Here is a 20,638-nt window from a genome sequence, read left to right on the forward strand (position 1 = left end):
CTTTAACTGTGGAGCCATCTCCCTCTACCTCCCTTCATATCCTTTCTCAAAGCCCACCTGCGCCACAGAGATTTTCCTTCCTACATAATGTGTTTCATAGCCTGTTCTACTCAGTGCTATTTTCTAGAAAAAAGAGGTGTTGGAGTTCACCATGAATGAACGCCTCACTTGTTCCCTTACGATGGCAATGGCGCCCACCTGAGAGGTGCCGGAACTGAATTCTGGTGAGTTCCAGCTGAAAAAAAAGCCCTAGTTCTACTCTTCATCAAGCCACGCCCCCTCTCTTTTATCTCTGTTCAACAAATCACACCCAGGCTGCTCTCATGAACTTCAATGTGCCTCGTATAGTTTAATGGCAGGAACAAGGCTGTTTCGCCCCACTACTTCTCATCCTTTGCTAAAATCCACAGGACTTGAATGAAGCTCATGGTTGAGATATTCAAGACAGACCACACAGTATATAATAAAACAATGGAATGGCCACCAACCTGGTTAGCTTTAAAAGGGGATTAGACAAAACCATGGAGGATAAAACTACCAATGGCTACTTGTCACGATGTCTATCATAGAATTGTACCGTCGAAAGGGACCCTGAGGGTCATCTCGTCCAACCCCTCTGCAATGCAGGAATTTCAACTAAAGCATCAATGACAGGTGGCCATCCAACCTCTGCTGAAAAACCTCCAGTGAAGGGGAGTCCACCAACTTTCAAGAGAGTCTTCTCCAATGATGTATCAGAGGCCATGTGCCGTGGAATACTATGTTATGTACTGAGCTGAATCCTAGAACAATAGGATCCAGAATGCAGCAATCTGATTGGTCCGCAGGAGCCATCCAATCCAGCTCCAGGTGGAAGTGAATCAGCAACCTGATTGGCCTGCAGGAGCAGCCAATCAGGCTTCTGGAGGAGGTGAATCTACAACCTGATTGGCCTACAGGAGCAGCCCAGAATTAGCCAATCACGTGGGGCCCATTGTGTAAATAATGTATATATAGCTAGACGTTTTGGAGAAAGTTTCATTCATTGCTACTATGAGCTGAATAAGGAGCACGTAATTCACACTCGACTCTGAGTATATTTCATACTAGTTACCAGGAAGTGAGGAGTGCTGTTGTGGTCATGTCCTCCTTGTGCGTTTCTCATAGGCACCTGGTTAGCCACCGTGGGAACAGGATGCTAGGCTAGACGGACCCTTAGTCTGATCCAGCACAGCTCCTCTTACATCCTTATGACTTCTTAGTAGGGATTGACTTCTACGTCAAAACATTATGGGGCTATCAAAACTACTCAGAAGTTGCAACATACTTCCCCCCAGATATGTGGAGGTTGGTTGTTGATTACACGATGGTGCGGGAAAGCCACTCAGTGCATACCCAAAAGCACCTTCTTCTTATTTTTCCACGAAAACAAAGTCCTGATAGAATTTGCCCAGCTCTACTTCTCAGGCTGACAAAGTTATCTTGTCCAGTATGTTTTCATGGGCGCTGGGAAATGTGGTGGGAGATGATTCCTATCAGTCAGGAGCATAGCTGTCAAGTGTCCCTTATTTGAAGGGACAGTCCCTTATTCTAGCGCCATGTCCCGCTGCTGTCCCTTATTGATGGATGTCCCTCAAATGATGTCCCTTAAATTTCAAAGGAAGAAGCTCCTCTCCCTCCCTCCCTGCCGGCCAGGGAGGAGGGAGGCTCCAACTGTGTTGCTTGGCTGTGTTGCTCACCCAATAAGAAGTCTAAGAATGACTGGGGGGGTGGAGCTTGCATGCCTTGTGTGTGGCTAGTTAATGCAAGCTGAGGGGTTTTTTGAATGCTGGATGCCATTTTGTTGCATGTGCTGCTGCAAACTTTGCAGTGCAAAGCCAGGCCGGGGGGCCATCTTAAGTTGAGGCTGCATAGGCCTTGTGGTGCATGTGATTCAGATTCTATTCAGTTGAACCTCTGGTTACAAAGTTGGTGGGACAGTGTTCTCGAAGCTACCAGCATGAGTTTGACCAGACTGCAGGAGGACAGGAAGACTGGAGTGCCTGGAACAGGTGAGGCTGCAGGTCCCTTATTTTGGCTGCTGGTCCCTTATTTTCAAATCTGTAAGTTGACAGCTATGGCCAGGAGATGTATAAATGACTTACCAGGATCCAGGGACTTGCAACTTGTGTTTCCAGTGCAGGCTTTGGCTACGCTGTAAATTGTCTCCATGTCTGAGAGGAGCTGATTATACTGAAAGGGGAAAAAAAAGGATTCATTTGCTTAGGAGGTAAAATATGGGCTTCTCTCCTCGGCATCATTTGCCTGACGAGATCCAAGGACTATTGGCGGAAACTGTATTATCATATGCATTTGAATTGAACAGAAATGTTTTATTGTTATGGCTTGATCGTGCATCTGCTTCCTGCTTTCACTCCCCAGACAAATACTTGTGTCAACATGCTGGATGAGCCCTGCTATGCTGAATTTGTGCAAGCAATGAAACACAATTGTGCTCATATTCTGGTGTACTGCTTGCCTGCCTCTTAGAAAGCTCTTTATTTATGTCTCCAGCTTAATTTTCAACACACTCAATTCCAAGGATCTAGGGCCTCATTACAGAACTGTCCCTTGGGGACTTAACTACACATTATTTATTAATTCCAGGTTTTTAAGTTCTGTTTTCAACAAGTCCCCAAACAGCCTGCAATTTAAAAAACACCCATAAAACATCCCATACAAACATCTTCATTAAGAAAACACACGAACAGCACCCAAGTCAGGATAATAACATCACTCCTTCCACCTTAAACCTCTACCAGATGAAAACCCCCACCAGCTTCCATGAAAGCGAAGAACAGGGCAATTCTGTAGGTCTCCATGGATAGGAAGTTCCATAACTGATTTGCTATGTCCTGGGCCCAATACATTTTGGCACCTGGTGTGAACCACAAGATGGCACCCCTATCTCCCCACCAGGGAAGAAGGGGTGAGTGAAGATCTACATCAAGAACAAGGATGGAATGAAGGTTTTAAAGCAGAGTTGAGTGGTCATCTGTCGAGGATGCTTTAGCTGAGATTCCTACATTGCAGGGGGTTGACCAGATTATCCTTGGGGACTCTTCCAACTCTGCAATTCTACGACTCTATGGTTCGCTCTCACCTCCCTCAGCTGTGCGTCAGGTAGGGCTGCCCGCTCTATGTCACTCAGTTTCTTCAGGATACGTTTTATTGTAGGGTCTTGGAAATCAGTAGGGTCAAACATCCGAGCCCGAAGGCCGTACTGCAAGGTGTGGTTTGACATTTCCATGTTCTTTTGCAACTGCAAGGCACATATGGGAGAGAGAGGGAGGGGCATTAGCTAGCACACTTCTTTCACAGAGGGGGAAAGGACGAGCTCATTCTCTAACTCCAGCACTGCCACAACTGTCTAGTCGCCCCTATTAATAAGAGCAACAACAATAATTTATTATTTGTACACTGCCCATCTGGCTGGGCTTCCCCAGCCACTCTGGGCAGCTTCCAACAAAGATTAAAAATACATTAATCTTTGTATTTTAGTCACACATTAAAAACTTCCCTGAACAGGGCTGCCTTCAGATGTCTTCTAAATGTCAGGTACAGTGGTACCGCTGGATACAAACAGGATCCGTTCCGGAGCCCCGTTCGCATCCTGAAGTAAATGCAAGAAGCGACTGCACGTCTGTGGGTCGCGTTTCGCCGCTTATGTGCATCACGTCATTTTAAGCGACTGCGCATGCGCAAGCAGCGAAACCCAGAAGTAACGCACTCTGTTACTTCTGGGTCACCACGGAGCGCAACCTAAAAATACTTAACTTGAAGCTACTTCAACCCGAGGTATGACTGTAGTTGTTTATCTCTTGGACATCTGATGGGAGGGCGTTCCACAAGGTGGGCGCCACTACCAAAAAGGCCCTCTGCCTAATTCCCTTGAGCTTTGCTTCTCGCAGTGAGGGAACCGCCAGAAGGCCCTTGGCGCTGGACCTCAGTGTCCGGGCAGAACAATGGGGGTGGAGATGCTCCTTCAGGTATAGAGGACATTGGATAGGTTCCCTGTGCACTGTGCTGGTTTTCCTACCATCATCTGTCTGTTGGGCTCTGTGATGTTGGTGTTGTATGTCCAAGAAGCCTCTGTGTAAGAATTCCATACCACTTCGGCTGTGCTGTTGTAGTCTGCCAGGAATGTTTTAGCCTCGTTTTCATCAGTTATTTTATCTGGAAAAGGTTAAAGGGTGGGAAGGGAGAAACAAAAAGCTGGGAAAAGTAGGGAAATTAACTCACCTCCCTGTCTTTCTTCCTTTTAGTCTAGCATGTTAACTCCCAGTACCTAATTTCTAAAGAGACAAGTCCCAGGTTCCTGCAGAAATTTTACATTCTCTGATGGAATCAGAACTCCCTTCCCTACCTATGATGTGCAATTATTGGCTGTGGTTACTCATGGATGAAGACAAGGCATTCTGAACATGCTCAGGGAACCTATCCTTCTTAATATTATGGTTCACACTTCTTGGACAAAACCCTATCACTTAAAACACACTCCAGGGCTGAGACCTGGTAACTCTGAAGACCCACCTGTGGCATTTTCATTCCCTGGCGTCCCCGTCCCCTTAAAGAGAAATGTTAGGAGAAGCCAGCAGATGAGTGGTAGGTAAGTACTAGCTGAGCATCTGCCTTTGCTCATTGGGAAGTTAAAATGAGCACACAGATGGAGATGCCCACATTCTAGAATCCGCTGCTCAGCCAATTCACCCGGTGGCAACTCATCCCACCTTCCAACTCATCTGTTACATCAGGAGCATGGAACTCCATGTTGGAGAGCCAGTCTCACGATGCTGACAAGGGCTGCACTGCTCATCAGCAGAGAGACATAACAGCTGGCCCCCACTGCTTTGATAAGGGCAGCACTCCCCCTTATTAGTATCACAAAGGGGGTCGATACCCCTTCACAGCAAAAGTCAAGTCAGCAGCTCGCTAGCCAAATCTCACCCTCAAAAGGGCTGCTGCCCGGTTCCTGCCCTACCAAGTGCCAGCCCAGAGGCAAAAGAGCAGGTGTTTTAAGGAGCAGTACTTGTGGGGACGCAGGTGGCGCTGTGGGTAAAACCTCAGCACCTAGGACTTGCCGATCGCATGGTCGGCGGTTCGAATCCCCGTGGCGGGGTGAGCTCCCGTCGTTCGGTCCCAGCTCCTGTCCACCTAGCAGTTCGAAAGCACCCTTAAGTGCAAGTAGATAAATAGGTACCGCTTTATAGCGGGAAGGTAAACGGAGTTTCCGTGTGCTGCTCTGGTGCAGGTTCGCCGGAGCAGCTTCGTCACGCTGGCCACGTGACCCGGAAGTGTCTGCGGACAGCGCTGGCTCCCGGCCTCTAGAGTGAGATGAGCGCACAACCCTAGAGTCTGTCGAGACTGGCCCGTACGGGCAGGGGTACCTTTACCTTTTTTTACTTGTGGTTTATCAATGCTAGAAGAAAAGCACAGCCTGCTATCTCCCTATTCCTGGTCTCCCTAAAAGTCATCCTGCAGTGAAGTCAGTTGTTCCCCAGGGCTCTCACAGTCCTCCTCCTCCCACAGACAAACAAGACAAAAACCACTCCATATTCCAGCTGCATCAGCCATTTCTTCCCAGTCGGATGTCTTGTGTTGTCCCCCTGTTTATGTAAGAGGCCGCCACTTCTATTCCTATGTTCCACTGCAAAATATAAAACAAGCTGAGTGCCTCCTTGTGGATTATCAAGTTCAAGTTCAAGTTTTATTGCGGCAAAAGCAGTGACACTAAACACCACAAGATCAAACAACAAGAAATCAACAACAACATCAGAAACGAAAAAGATTACACAAGGGAACTTCGCAGTGTGCCATTCAACAGAGGAGATTTACGCTTCCTAATTACTAAAGTGCAAAATTTGGCCACCTCATATGATATTGCGCTTGAGGAATCTTCCAGAATCTTTCTGGGGAGGATTCCAAATAATGTTGTAGGGGTATAAATTTTGATAAAAGCGGCAAAATAAGTTGAACTCATTCTTCACTATAAAATTCGCAAAATAGAAGAATGTGTGTGACAGATTCTACCTTATTAGACATACAGGAGCAGAGACGCGCATGCATTGGTACCCGCGTGAATTTGCCGTACAGCACTGCTGAGGGCATTGTCTCAAAGCGGGCTCTAGAGAAAGCCCATCTATAAGCTTCGTTAGTGATGTTAGTTAAGTAAGGGGCAGCTGCAAAATTGCCCTGGTCCAATGGCAAAGCCAAGCAGTGAGGTGGTCATCTGGTATCCTCCCTTTTTCTTTGGACACCTCCTACTGTTATGCCCAAGCACCAGGGTCATAGTGAAATCACACTCCTGTAGGCCTCCCCCCCGCCATGACTTTGTGCCTTGGAAACTTTACCAAGCCCTTCTGGGTAGCCCTCTGGGACGGGGGGACGCCACTCAAAGTCCGGCCAGCCCAGTGTTTCATTGGTTCGCTTATTCTGTTCTTCTAGCCACTGAGTAACGGGACTGAAATACTCCAGCAGTGCTGATGCATCCATCTTATTTGTGCCAGTGAGTTGTTGGAGGATATTCTGCCACGGCTGGGAAGAGCCAACCCTTAGTGCCTCGCTGCAGCGAAGAAAACAAAGAGAGGAATGGGTAGTGATGTAGATGCAGCTACTCGTGTTGATAGCCACCGTGGAAGACCCACAAGACCAGGCGACTCCAGTCTCTACCTGCTGTGGATTCCCACACCACGCAAGGGATTTGACCTTGCCATTTGGGTTTATTTTCTTGTCACATCTTCTGAAGCAGCCAGCAACTAAGCAGTGGGAACTGAAGCCATTGCCAGCTCCTGCGGGCAGCTAGCTGCCAGTGCCCCAACACCCCCTCTTTTTATTTTATTTTAAAAGTGTGAGTTTTTGTGTTTGTTTTGCCTGGTGCCCTGGATGGCTGGGTCCCGTTAGCATTTAAATTTTCCACTAAGCTCCCAGAAGAAGCATGACTCTGGGACATTTTGGGGAAATAAAATGACAGGTCCTACTACATGGAATTGGCAGAAATGACGGGCAGAATCTGAGACCAGGGAGAAGAGTTGGTGAAAGAAGACTGGAAGAAATTTAAAGACTACTTACAGAAACATAGTAAAATTAATGAATGTTAGAAGGATGTTGGATAGAAACTAAGCGGTTTCCAGCTGTAATGCTTTAAGAGATATGAAAAAAAAGGTTTTACAAATGGGTAAAAGTTTAATGGTAAGGATTTGCTGAACTAACAAATTGAACTGGAATACAAAGAAGGGAGGTATGAGGAAGTCCGAGGAAATAAGTGTATGGAAGTTATGTTATTGAAAATTAATGTGTGTTTTTAACTGTTTTTTATTTTGTATGTTTATTTTTCTTTTTTTTGTTATATCTTAAAAACTTTCAATAAATATCTTTTAAAAATAAAATAAAATGGCAGGTCCTAGCCACCCAGTGGTGCTTGGAGCATCACCACTGCCAGGTAAGCTGGCCAGGGTCTACTTTGCCCAGCCCCTCCCCGCCAGGTGACCAGCCATGAATAGTTGAACTTTTATGTCCTGCAGACTTTTGCAACTCCTTGCTCTGCAAGCACTTCAATTCCTGCTGCTCTTTGCTTGCAAGGTGCTTTGCATTATATGGTCAGTGGGAGTGGTAGGGGTGAGTTCAGCCCTTGGAACTCATGGAATCTGCTTGCCTAGGTGCCTAGGTGGCCACCCCACAAGCACGATAGGTGTCGGAGGTACCCTTCCGTTGAAGAGTGTGGGTGATGCCATTCTTAGGGTCTCTCTCCAACACTGCATGCTTGTACGGTCACCTTTCCCAGGGTACTAGAATATCTGGTCCCCGCTAATGGGTAAGTGCCCAGTGGCATTCAAGCTACGCCAAGATTACACCAGGGGATCACTTCTGCAACCTGAGTGTGGTCACACCTGTGTGACCGCAGTCCTCAGGTCTGCATGTCACAACCCTCTTGCTTTTTCCAACACAGGTGTACCCCTTCTTGTTACATCAGGGTGCCAGGAAGGAGGAAATGCCCCCAAGCAGAGAATTGTTAGCCTACGTCTTCCCACTTGCTTCTAACGCCATTTAGGTAGGAGACCATGCCTTGCTGTTTCCCCATCTCTCCCTGCTGTCACCTGAGCTTCTGTCCAGCTTCTTTGGATTGGTAGATGTCACAGGTATGAAGATTGCCAGTGTGGTTGGCAGCTTGGCAGAGCGCCTTGTGGAACTGGAACTGCAGGATGAAACTGACAAAGTACCTGCCCCAGACAAAACAAAAATCGTATACTTCTGGTACCCATCAGTTCTTCAATAGGACACCCACTACCACCCCCACTGCCCAATACTACTACTACCACTACTACTAATATCACAGCAAATTCTGCCATACTGAACAAGAGTCAATTTTTGAAGGCATAACGTTACAAAAAAATGAAGCACGGAAAGATCTGCCAGTTTGGTTCTTAGTTTTTCATTTTTCCATTTTCTGCAGCAAATTGATAATTTTTTTAAAAAAAGTTCTCTTGCAGGATTATCAATGTTTTAGGGCAAATTTCTCCTAAATATGCACATTTCCATGAGCAATTTCCCCTAATGTAAGCACTTCTGCAAACACTGTTTGCACCGCAAAATTCAGATAAGTGTAAATTTCAAAGGACAACATTGCTTAGTTTCTAATACAGTGGTGCCTCGCAAGACAAAAAGAATCCGTTCTGTGATTCTCTTCGTCTAGCGGTTTTTTCATCTTGCGAAGCAAGCCCATTGAGGGATTAGCGGATTAGCGCTATTAGCGGCTTTTAGCGGCTTATCTGTTGATTGGATCAGCTGATAAGCGGCTTAGAAAAAGGGGGGGAGGGGAAAAAACCAGCAGGAACTCGCAAGACATTGTCGTCTTGCAAAGCAAGCCCATAGGAAATTCGTTTTGCAAAGCACCTCCAAAACGGAAAACTCTTTCGTCTAGCGAGTTTTCCGTCTTGCGAGGCATTCGTCTTGCGGGGCACCACTGTATTGTTTCAGAAAGTGTGAATTTGATAGTCACCTTTAAATTTAAACAACTTCATACAATTCCTCGCCTTAAAAGAATACGCTAGTCAAGAACTCTCTGCAAGTTCTGCATTTCTAAAGCAGCTGGGGGAGGAGTAGCCTTAGGACCTACTGTACAAATGTTATTGAACTCCAGCTCCCATGATCCCCAGCTGTGGGTCATTCTGTCTTGGGGGAAGCAGAAGTCCAACAGGAACTGGAGGGTCAAAGGCTCCTAGTTCCTATACTAAAGAGTATGGAGTTCAGAATTGATTTTGGGGGACTTAACTCCATGCAGCCTTCCTCTGCCACTAGGGGGTGTCATCTTAGGGGGTGAAACTTAATTTCTGCAAACTTCTTCAGCGTGGGGTCTTGAAAATATGTTTTTGGGTGTGAGGAATTCAAATCTGCTATTTATTTTTGTGTGTGACTGAGCAACATTTAGCTTGCTAAGTCTAGGTTTGATGGAGAAGCACATAAACTGCTTTTGGAAAACCAGAGTTTTAATTTACCTTCTGAAAATGTCAGATAATGATTATTAATAATAATATAACTGCAAGTGCTTTTCAAAATTTTAATGGTCTCTATGTAATTTTACACACGTTTTACTTTCCAGGCAAAACTAAATTATATTAATTTAACCAATATATATATTGAATTCCCATGTCATATTACAACTTTTTAGCACCGCTCATTTTGGGAATTCGAAAGTTGAGAAATTCAACACGTCCTTCTCTACCACCTTAGATCTGCTTGTCAGAACCTTCAGGTAGTTCAACACTGCAGAACATTGCAATGTACTCGACGTTCCATGAATAATGAAGGCATATACACCAGCCTCACCCAAGAACATCAGTGAAGCTCACCATGTTTCATTTACACATCCCACACCCCCCAACTCTTTCAGCTCCCGGTACCTGATATAAGGTGTGTTGCCAGGTATATGATATTTAGCACCAGGGTCGAAGTTGGTTTCATCTCTTGCAATAGGAGGGCAAATTCCCTGGTATTTTGTTCTGGAGAAAAGTCAGCCATGTGGGCAGAGAAGAAACAGAACAGCATTAGCCCAAGTCTCTAGAAATGAAGAAGATTCCAGGTTGTTTGTTCTTAATCTAGATTTGATGCTGATCATGGATATGCCGTTGATTATTTTTATTTATTTATTCGCCGCATTTCTATACCACATTTATCTTCCAAGGAGCTCAAGGTGGTGTACTTGGTTCTCTCCCCTCCCCCCTTTCATCCTCACAACAACCTTGTGAGGTAAGCCAAGAGATGGCGACTGGCACAAGGTCACTCAGTGAGCTTCATGGCTGAGTGGGGATTCAAACCCTGGCCTCCCTGGTCATAGTCCAACACTGTAACCCAGAGCTTTCTGAACTGTGTGTCACCACATGTTAGTGTGTCGGCTGCAGTGTGTAGCTGTGTCACGCGAATGCTCCCCGTGCTCCTCCTGGGGCAGGAAAGGGTTAGCTTAACCTCCACTTTGCTAGTCAAACTGAATTACTGTATCGCGAAATGATGCAAAACTGAATTACACTCATACCACATGTTACGTCCACTTCATGTTACGTTCTTTAAGGTTACATCCCGCGGCGACCGGAAGTACCGGAAAGCGTTACTTCCGGGTTTCGCCGCTCACACATGCGCAGAAGCGCAAAATGACGTCGCACGCATGCACAGAAGCGGCGAATTGCAACCTGCAGGCGCGCCGCTGCGGGTTGCGCTCTTTTCATGGTGCAAACGGGCCTCTGGAACGAATCCCGTTAGCAACCAGAGGTACCACTGTAACTGTGTCGCGAAATGATGTATGTGCAAAAAGTGTGTCACCAATTTGAAAAGTTTGGAAAGCTCTGGTCTAACCATTATGCCACACTGGTTCTCTTGCCTTGCACCCAGTTGCCCCTTCTTTATCTGTCACCGCATCATGGATTACTCTGCCTCCACCCCACATGGTTGGCTGTTTGGGAGTGCCTGATGTGATGACATCATGCCACCCGTTTTCCTTACTAAGCACCGCAGTTTATGTCTAGTTTTGCCCTAAGAAAGTGGCACAAAGAAGGGAGCAAATTGAAACTCATGTCAATCAATGTTGGATCAACATGTATACAGGTGCATGCATTTCTCTCTTCCTCCAGTAATTTATATTTTTCTTAGACGATCTGCCTATCTGCTAGTGAGGGAAGAGCTCCCTCCATCACGGGCTGAGCAAGATCCGGCTGCTCAGCCCCACTTCCTTGCCTCAAAAGATCATCAGCGGACTGCTGCCTAGTAGGCAAAAGCCGAAGGGCAACACCAGGGCAGGGAATGCCACCTGAATAGTCCTGGCAACAGAGAAGTCACCATATTATTTCTGTTCCTGACTTGAATATGACTTTTATAGGGAGCGGGTGGCGCTGTGGTCTAAACCACTGAGTCTCCTGGGCTTGCCGATCAGAAGGTCAGCGGTTCGAGTCTGCACGACGGGGTGAGCTCCCATTGCTCTGTCCCAGCTCCTGCCAACCTAGCAGTTCAAAAGCACACCAGCGCAAGTAGATAAATAGGTACCACTGCGGTGGGAAGGTACACAGCATTTCCATGTGCTCTGGCACTCATCACGGTGTCCCGTTGTGCTAGAAGCGGTTTATTCATGTTGGCCACATGACCTGGAAAGCTGTCTGCACACAAACGCTGGCTCCCTCGACCTGAAGTGAGATGAGCGCTGCACCCCATAGTCAAGATGACTGGACTCAGCTGTCCAGGGGTCCTTTACCTATGTAGGTTTGAGGGTTCTTTGGGAAACTGCTTTGAAAACCTCATGGGGTTATAAAGTAGAATATAAGCAATATAACTGAATAAATTCCTGAATAGTTTTCCTTCTTAACTTTGCATATACTCACACATACTCATACATTTCTTTCTCTTTCCCTCTCCTCTGTCTCTGTCTGTCTGTCTGTCTGTCTGTCTGTCTGTCTCTCTCTCTCTCTCACACACACACACACAGAGTTGTTGAGAAGATATATGGGTCCCTCAAGCAAACATGGACTTGCCCCTTCCCAATTTTGAAATTCAGTCCTATCACCCGAAATCAGCTTGGGGAACCCCTCCCCTCACACAGTTTCTTGAAACAATGGCGTCCCTTGCTCAGCAATCATTGCAGCCCTCCACCCACCACAGTTGCACTGCTGGGGGGGGGGGCTTTACCTTAAATACCACCAGTCATAGTTGTAGCGGTTGGGAGGAGTGCGCCCACTGAAGACATTCCATCGCCACTGGTCTATCAAGTAGCCAAAGGGCAGGAAGGCAATCTTCTCCAGGGCCATTTTTAATAGGTAGTTGATGTCGCTCTCTGCAAAGAAGAAGGGAAAGGGAAAAGAAGACTCAGAGCTAGAATAAGAGCAGAATAAGCACTCTGTAGATCTTGTGCCACAAGTCAAAAGCAGAGTAAGAAGCTTGAGATGACTTGGGCAACTGACCCACAAGCCTTGGGGCACAAAGACCCAACTGACTTTATAGGAAATTCCTTTCCAACCCAACGGATGGCAGCAGTCAGACCCTGAGCAGGCACAAAGCTGCCCTCTGGGTTGCCCAAAGGGAACAGGTGTGGATATGAAGGGCTCCCCAATCCCTAACAGCAATAAAGAGTGGAGAGCAAATTTTGGGTTTTGGCATGGCCAAACTTGGCCCTCCAGATGCTTTGGGACTACAATTTCCATCATCCCTGACCACTGGTCCTGTTTGCTAGAGATGATGGGAGCTGTAGTCTCAAAACATCTGGAGGGCAAGTTTGGCCATGCCTGGTCTAGGATCTTCTCTTTCTTCTTTAGCAGCTGGGAAGCCCTGGAGTGAGACAAGTCTGGCTCCACGTCCCAAAAGCAACTAATCTCAGCTGGAAACATGACCCTTGAGAAACGTCCCATCAACTCTATCAATTACTTATTCACCACAGTTCTCCTACATCACCCACAGTGCTCAACGGTTACCTATATCTTCAGTGGCTTGGTCAAGCAGCCCAATTTTCTTGAGGTGGGTGGGGGTGGAGACGGACAAGCCCATGACATCGCCAATGGCTTCATGAAAGCCAGGGTTGGCCCCACTGCGGAAGGAGATGGGTTGGTCCTTGTACTGCAGGTAGTATTCAATATGCCCCATCTCATGGTGTACTGTGAAGAGCTGCTCCATGGTGACGGTTGTGCACTGCTTTATCCTGCAAAGTATGGAGCAGAAAGGTGAGGATGCAACATTGGTTCTGTTAAAATGCACCAGTTGAGCTAATAGGGCACCTGCTTGACAGACTGGAAAGGTTGTTCCTGCTTCCCTTTTACACACGGAGTCCTCAGAAGAGTTGAAAAGGAAGTCCCTCTTCAGTTTCCCTGCACAGGGCACTGAGCCAAAGGGTTGCTAAGCCATCATCACCACCCTATATTCATACAGGTACCTATGTAGAAGATCCATTAAAAATAGCAACTGCACCAAAAGGAAATACAGTCATACCTTGGGTTGAAGTTGCTTCAGGTTGAGTGCTTTCGGGTTGCGCTCCGCAGTGATCCGGAAGTAACGGAACGCGTTACTTCCGGGTTTCACTGATCGCGCATATGCATATGGTCAAAATGATGTAACACGCATGCACTGAAGTGGCGAATCGCAACCCACACACGCACAGACGCAGGATGCGAACGGGGCTCCAGAACGGATCCTGTTCGTATCCAGAGGTACCACTGTATTGTGAAAATAAGAAGTATTTGTCCTCAGCAAATCTTGTCCTCACTCAGGGCACCTTATTACCAAGGTCTGCCCCTGTCCTCTTGTCAATATAGAATTTAAATTGTTTAAAGCTCTCACAGATGTAATCCTTGGAACACCAGTTCTTCTTGGTAGCTTTGCAAGGGATTCAAAGACGACTTAACATATTAAGTGTTCCCACACACTATAGTTCCCAGGGTTTCCAGGAAAGATTTAGCAAACAGAAAAGGTTTTCAGAACTGGTTTATACATTTAGTAGATTTATCACTGATACACGCTATAAATTTAAAGCACATCCAATGCACATTGAAGGCACACGGCTTCCTCCTAAGACTCCTGTGAACCGCAGTTTGTTAAGGGTACAGTGGTACCTCGGGTTACAGACGCTTCAGGTTACAGACTCCACTAACCCAGAAATAGTGCTTCAGGTTAAGAACTTTGCTTCAGGATGAGAACAGAAATCATGCTCCGACGGCATAGCAGCAGCAGGAGGCCCCATTAGCTAAAGTGGTGCTTCAGGTTGAGAACAGTTTCAGGTTAAGAACGGACCTCCGGAACGAATTAAGTACTTAACCCAAGGTACCACTGTACTGAGATCTGTAGCTCTGAGAGGAGGAAACTAATACCTATTATCATTATTCATTTCATTTCTAGACCGCCTAAATTGAACCACATGTTGTTACTAAAACTAGACGTTGATATTTTTTCAAAGACCTGTGTTTCTTTAAAAGGGATCTGCATAAACACATTCTGTGGTTCTCTTCCAAGAAGGCATTTGGTTCCCCCTTTCCAAAGCAAGGCCCTTTCACATGCAGTAGGCACCTGAAATCTTTGCGGTTGTAGAAGTCCCAGGCCGACGCATGACACACCACCTCTCGGCCATCTGTTGGCTTCTCCAGCATAGAATCCTTCCAGAATTCAGGTGGCATCTGAATCATGCCAAGTGAGGTGAAGAATGCGTCCGCCTCCCGGAACATGCGTGTTACGTTCCAATTCTAGGAAAGGACCCACCCACAGAATGAGATAGCATGCATTTTCTTGGATCCAGACACAGCCATGCTTAATGAAATCAGTTTTTGTTTAGTCGTTTAGTCGTGTCCGACTCTTTGTGACCCCCTGGACCAGAGCACGCCAGGCCCTCCTGTCTTCCACTGCCTCCCGCAGTTTGGTCAAACTCACGTTGGTAGCTTCGAGAACACTGTCCAACCATCTCGTCCTCTGTCATCCCCTTCCCCTTGTGCCCTCAATCTTTCCCAACATCAGGGGCTTCAGCTGCTGCTAATTCAAGCCCCACTGATTTCAATGGATCTACTATTCTAAGCACGGTAAGTTGAGATTCAACCTGTAATAGATAACAATTCAGGCATTCTCTTGTTGGGAGTACTCATTATTCCCCTAAGGTGTGCACTTATTCTGCAGAGTCTCACTGCAAAATGGCAGCAATACCACCCCACCCCCAGTGATGTTTAGGTATGTACCGTATTTTTTGCTCTATAAGACTCACTGTTTTCCTCCTAAAAAGTAAGGGGAAATGTGTGTGCGTCTTATTGAGCGAATGCAGGCTGCACAGCTATCCCAGAAGCCAGAACAGCAAGAGGGATTGCTGCTTTCACTGCGCAGCGATCCCTCTTGCTGTTCTGGCTTCTGAGATTCAGAATATTTTTTTCTTGTTTTCCTCCTCCAAAAACTAGGTGCATCTTGTGGTCTGGTGCGTCTTATAGAGCGAAAAATACGGTAGCTGTTTTCACTCACAATCCCTGCTGTCTATATGAAGGCTGCAGTCAAAGCAGCAAAAGTGTAAGAAGAAAAGCGTATGTAATAACAACACCGATGACCTTACTTGCTGCCTCATAGTATTGGTGACATCAAGGTTGGGCTTATTTGGGTAAGGGATCATCATATCGTAAATGTTGTTCCATTGCTGCGCCCACATGTTACCTGCAGGGGGCAAAGCAGCACAGCTTAGCTTGAGGCGAACAGTTAGTTTCAGCCTTTTCCTACCATAAGCAAGAAAAAGAAGCTTATGATGCAATATCACCGGGAAGCTATATTTGTCAATTTTCCACATCTGGGGCATGGAGGCAAAAAAAATAACAACTGTGGTTTTCTTCCCAAGTCTTGTTAGATCCCTTAGGGCCATTGAAGATATCACATTAATTACCGTATTTTTTGCTCTATAAGACTCACTTTTTCCCTCCTAAAAAGTAAGGGGAAATGTGTGTGCGTCTTATGGAGCGAATGCAGGCTGCGCAGCTATCCCAGAAGCCAGAACAGCAAGAGGGATTGCTGCTTTCACTGCGCAGCAATCCCTCTTGCTGTTCTGGCTTCTGAGATTCAGAATTTTTTTTTTCTTGTTTTCCTCCTCCAAAAACTAGGTGCGTCTTGTGGTCTGGTGCATCTTATAGAGCGAAAAATACGGTATGTTATTAGTAGCTGGGGGTGGGTAGTCTGAACAGCTTCAGGACTATGGGGCAACCATGATAGTTTCCCTGGTTTACAGATCATAGAATTGTAGAATTATAAGGGACCCCAAGGATCATGTAGTCCAGGCTTCCTCAAACTCGGCCCTCCAGAGGTTTTGAGACTACAATTCCCATCATCCCTGACCACTGGTCCTGCTGGCAAGGGATCATGGGAGTTGTAGGCCAAAAACATCTGGAGGGCCATGTTTGAGGAAGCCTGATCTAGTTCAACCCCCTGCTATGCAGGAATATTCAGCAGTCCCTTATGGGGATCAAACCTGCAACCTTGGCACTATCAGCACCATGCTCTAAACAACTAAGAAACCCAGGCTGGCCAAAGTTCCAGAAAGACTGCACCTACTCCAAGGCTTTTATGAGAGCGAGAGATTATGCTTCTTGTGAACATTATTCTCCCACCCCTTGGAAGATGCATTTTGGAAGCACTGCCTCAAACTCATAGGGGTGCCACAGAAATAATGTAGTTGGGTCAAGAGAGCGGTGGACTCAAAAAGGTGGGAAACCTGTGGCCTAGGCTCTGGCAACCTCTAGGCTGGATTACTGCAACACATTATAACTGGGGCTGCCTTTGAAGATGGTTCAGAAACTGCAACTGGTGTAGAATTTGCTGTCCAGATTGTTGACCAGGACAGGCGAAACTTACACCAATTCTTCCACAACTGCACTGGCTACGAATTAGTTTCCAGGCTCCATTCAAAGTGCAGGGGAGCTGTGCAGGACCCCAATACATCAAGGACCACATCTCCTCATACAAGTCCAACCCTTTGATCGTCATCTGAGGCCCTTCACTGTGTCCCCCTGTGTGCACAGGTCTGGAGGGTGGCAACGTGAGAATAGGCCTTTTCAGTGATGGCTCTCCCCTTGCGGAATGTTCTCCCCATACGGAGGCTCTGCTGACTACTGACCGAGCTATGATCCCGTAATCTTTACCTGTTTTTAGGTGCCATGCATCCCCCCCCTTTTTTTACCTGGACTTTTAGCCCTTGATGTGATGTTTTTTAAAGCATTTGTGACTTCTTGCAGTGGAATAGGATCTTTAAGACCACAGTTTTATTGCTATAGATGTTGGTTTTTAAGGTTTCTATTGGTTTTGTTTGTTGCAACTGTTTTTTTTCCTTCTATTTCAATTTTGTTTGTACAGTCACACCTCGGGTTACAGACGCTTCAGGTTGCGCGTTTTCGGATTGCACACTGCGCCCGGAAGTACCGGAACAGGTTACTTCCGGGTTTCGGCACTCGCGCATGCACAGAAAAACTAAATTGCACTTTGCGCATGTGCGGAAGCACCGAATCGCACCCCACGCACGCACAGATGCGGTGCTGCGGGTTGCGAACGTGCCTCCCGCACGGATCACGTTCGCAACCCGAGCGTCCACTGTAAATCGCTTTGGGTCACATTTGTGAGAAAAGCGACTAGATCATCATCATCTCTAGCACTGTTGAGACTCAATAGAAATGGACCTGTCCACTCTTAGGCATGACAGCTTCAAGCAGCCCAACTCGTCAGCCTGTGTAGAGTGTGGCAGGACACTTCATGCATTCAGAAATGAGCCATCATGATTCTCTCTAGCATGACTTCCACTTCATCCCCTTTTTTATTGCCATCTTACCTAGTAAGTGAGCTGGAATGGGGCCTTTCAGGTTGACGTACGTAGGGCCATAGCGCTCATACAGTTTCCTCCTGACAAAAGCATGCAGGTTTAGGTAAAGGGGCTCCAGCTGGTGATAGAGTTGCTCCAGGTCATCCTCGAAAGTTGGTGAATCATACCAGGAACGCCAATAGTCACCTGTATCCTTGAAGCCTGGACGCCAACAAGAGCACAGAACCCAAAGGAAGTCACACATGCATAATCTCAACACAAGGTTGGAGAATCATTCCCCCACCACATCATATATCCATGTTGTTCAATGTCTGTCTGTTCTAAAGGCACAGAGCACACAACCACAAACTGAAAGCCAATTCACATGATCATTTTTGGCATGGTTGTTGTTAAGTTGTGGGTGAACATATCAGATGACACAGTGATTCTTCAAACAGCTCTTGTTTATTCACAGGCCAGAACAGAACTGAACTGAAGGGTTCAGCCAGCCTGCTTATATAGAGCTCCACTACAACGCAACAGTAACCATTTTCTGTAACTATCCAATCACTGAACGTCACTTTCAATCCCTTATTTGCATAACTATCTACAGTATCCCCCTGCTGGCCCAGGGTGAGAACTTCAGTACATAACAGTTGTGTGGCGGGGTAAGTCAAAATTCATTGTTGCAGTGATGACCCTCTCCTCAACACGTTGACACATGCTCACCATTCCCTCAAATATTTTCAAAATGGGATGGAAATCAGTTGAGAATGTGCGTGCTGAGGTAACACACCATAAATCATCAGATCACAGTGGCTTCACTCTGGCATTGCAGACCCTTTGTCCAAATGGGTCCTCTCTTAGGAAACATGGGGAATACATTTCTGAAAGGAGGGCAGTAGGGAGAGCTGCAATATTCAAGCTTTCTCTGAAGCTTTCAATCACCTTTTTTGCCTAAGCTAAAATGCCCCAGCTGCTTGCAGCTTTCTACGTAAGGAAGTCTTTCGATCCCATGAGTGGCCCATTTCCTATTTCCACCCCCCAATCCATATTTAAAGCATCTCACCATCCATTTTGTAGGCCTCGTTGCTTAGTTCAACAAATTCCTGATACTTGGGCCGCTGAGGATTGCCGGCTGCGTTGTGCCACCCTTCCCAGGCATAGAGCAGTTTCCTGTAATTGCGAGAGGTGGCCATGATGTCTGTTATCTCTGAGAAGTGAGTGCGGGAGAAGAGACCAGAAACAAAAAAACAAAAACAAAAAACACAGAAAATGGTCATAGGTTGAAAAGAACCCATTTTGTGGGTGATGTACCTCATCGTAAGGGCAGTGCTATTTATTCAGTGTTATTGTTCAGGGACAAAGGAGTCCCCTCCCCTCATGTTTGGGGCTATTTTTGATTTGGTGGTAGATTCAGAAGCATCTCAACAGCACTAGTTTCTGTCTTTCAAATTGGGAAACACTAATTCTGGGTTTGCTGGCAGCTGAGCGCTTGTAACTTCTCTCAAAAGTGCCCTAGTTTTTGAAATGCAGTCTTACCTCGGGTTGCATACACTTCAGGTTACATACGCTTCAGGTTACAGACTCCGCTAACCCAGAAATATTACCTTGGGTTAAGAACTTTGCTTCAGGATGAGAACAGAAATCGTGCTCTGGCGGTGTGGCGGCAGCAGGAGGCCCCATTAGCTAAAGTGGTGCTTCAGGTTAAGAACAGACCCCCGGAACGAATTAAGTACTTAACTCAAGGTACCACTGTATGTAAATCTTTGGACACAGCTGCTACACATAATTTCTTTTCTAGCCCTTATCAATGTACAGTGATACATTTGGTGGCCAAATAAATGGCTGAAACACTTTAAAGGAAGACATCATTTTTAAGAGCTCCAAATCAATCAGACTCTTCAAGAGTTGTGTCAGGGGTTGTGGGGGCAAGATGGTCTCACACTTGAAAAATAAGCATACTGTTGAACAGGAGTTGAGAACTTATGGGTCTCTGAGTGTTTCTGGACTACAGCTCACACTATCCCTCACCATTGGCTGTGTTAGCTTCCTAGAGTGGCTAGGAGTTGGAATACTACTACTACTACTACTACTACTACTACTACTACTACTACTACTACAACAGCTGGATAGCCACATGTTCCACAAGTGCTGTAGAATATGAACCAAGACAATCTGTGGCATGATAAGCACCACGTAAATATTTGTAAACATCAAAGCAAGCATGTGACATTTTATGCCACTACAATGTCAGAGTTACCTGTGACCATGGGATTTGTGGTATTTCTGACACAGCCCTCAGATCTCAACAAATCACCTCCCCCTTGAGGTGCTCCCGTGTTGAAAGCAATCACGTAGATTCGGGTGTGGGAGGGTCACGCTAATGAGAACAGGAAGATACACACCTGGTTCTAAAGCCCAACAGCTGGAATTCTGATTTGGCAGACATACTTTGGAAGTGGAGTAGATATTGTCCATCTCACTCAGAATAGTGTTATACTTAGAAAGGAAAGAGAAATAGTCCAGGTTAGTGTGATAGTCCCATACCTGCTAGTTCTACGAAGTCACTCCTTTTCAGCCCAGCCACATTGTTACCTGTTCAACACCTCAGGTCTCCTTTGTACCCAATAATCTATCATAGTTTCAACAGAGAATGGCTGCCGGGTGGCAACAGCAAGGACACCCAGGGAGGCTGCCTCAAACACAGGCTTCCTGAGTAGGGTTCAAAATTATTTATTTTATGATGAACTTGAAACTTAGGTGTCTGTAGCCAGCCAAGTCAGGAACGGGACCAAAAACACCTTCGTTTTCCCTGTAATCTTGCATTATTGAAAGTACAAAACTATTGGGCGAGTC

The 20,638-nt window shown here is 46.3% G+C and overlaps 1 protein-coding gene across 1 annotated transcript in view; it reads right to left on the reverse strand.

The window, feature by feature from the left end:
- ACE (angiotensin I converting enzyme) overlaps window positions 1-20,638 on the reverse strand; it is a 55,312-nt gene that overhangs the window by 13,550 nt on the left and 21,124 nt on the right. Inside the window, exons 3-15 of the mRNA XM_081166097.1 lie at window positions 20,188-20,281; window positions 18,849-18,992; window positions 17,810-18,001; window positions 15,560-15,657; window positions 14,542-14,714; window positions 12,960-13,183; window positions 12,181-12,325; window positions 9,915-10,013; window positions 8,112-8,234; window positions 6,369-6,580; window positions 4,058-4,194; window positions 3,122-3,280; window positions 2,124-2,211 (exon numbers count right to left, since the gene is read on the reverse strand). Of these exons, the coding sequence (XP_081022223.1) occupies window positions 2,124-2,211; window positions 3,122-3,280; window positions 4,058-4,194; window positions 6,369-6,580; window positions 8,112-8,234; window positions 9,915-10,013; window positions 12,181-12,325; window positions 12,960-13,183; window positions 14,542-14,714; window positions 15,560-15,657; window positions 17,810-18,001; window positions 18,849-18,992; window positions 20,188-20,281 (1,888 nt within the window). The remainder of the gene's footprint in view (window positions 1-2,123; window positions 2,212-3,121; window positions 3,281-4,057; window positions 4,195-6,368; window positions 6,581-8,111; window positions 8,235-9,914; window positions 10,014-12,180; window positions 12,326-12,959; window positions 13,184-14,541; window positions 14,715-15,559; window positions 15,658-17,809; window positions 18,002-18,848; window positions 18,993-20,187; window positions 20,282-20,638) is intronic.

This window comes from Podarcis bocagei (genome assembly GCF_964188305.1).
Source record: "Podarcis bocagei genome assembly, chromosome: 13".
Taxonomy (NCBI): domain Eukaryota; kingdom Metazoa; phylum Chordata; class Lepidosauria; order Squamata; family Lacertidae; genus Podarcis; species Podarcis bocagei.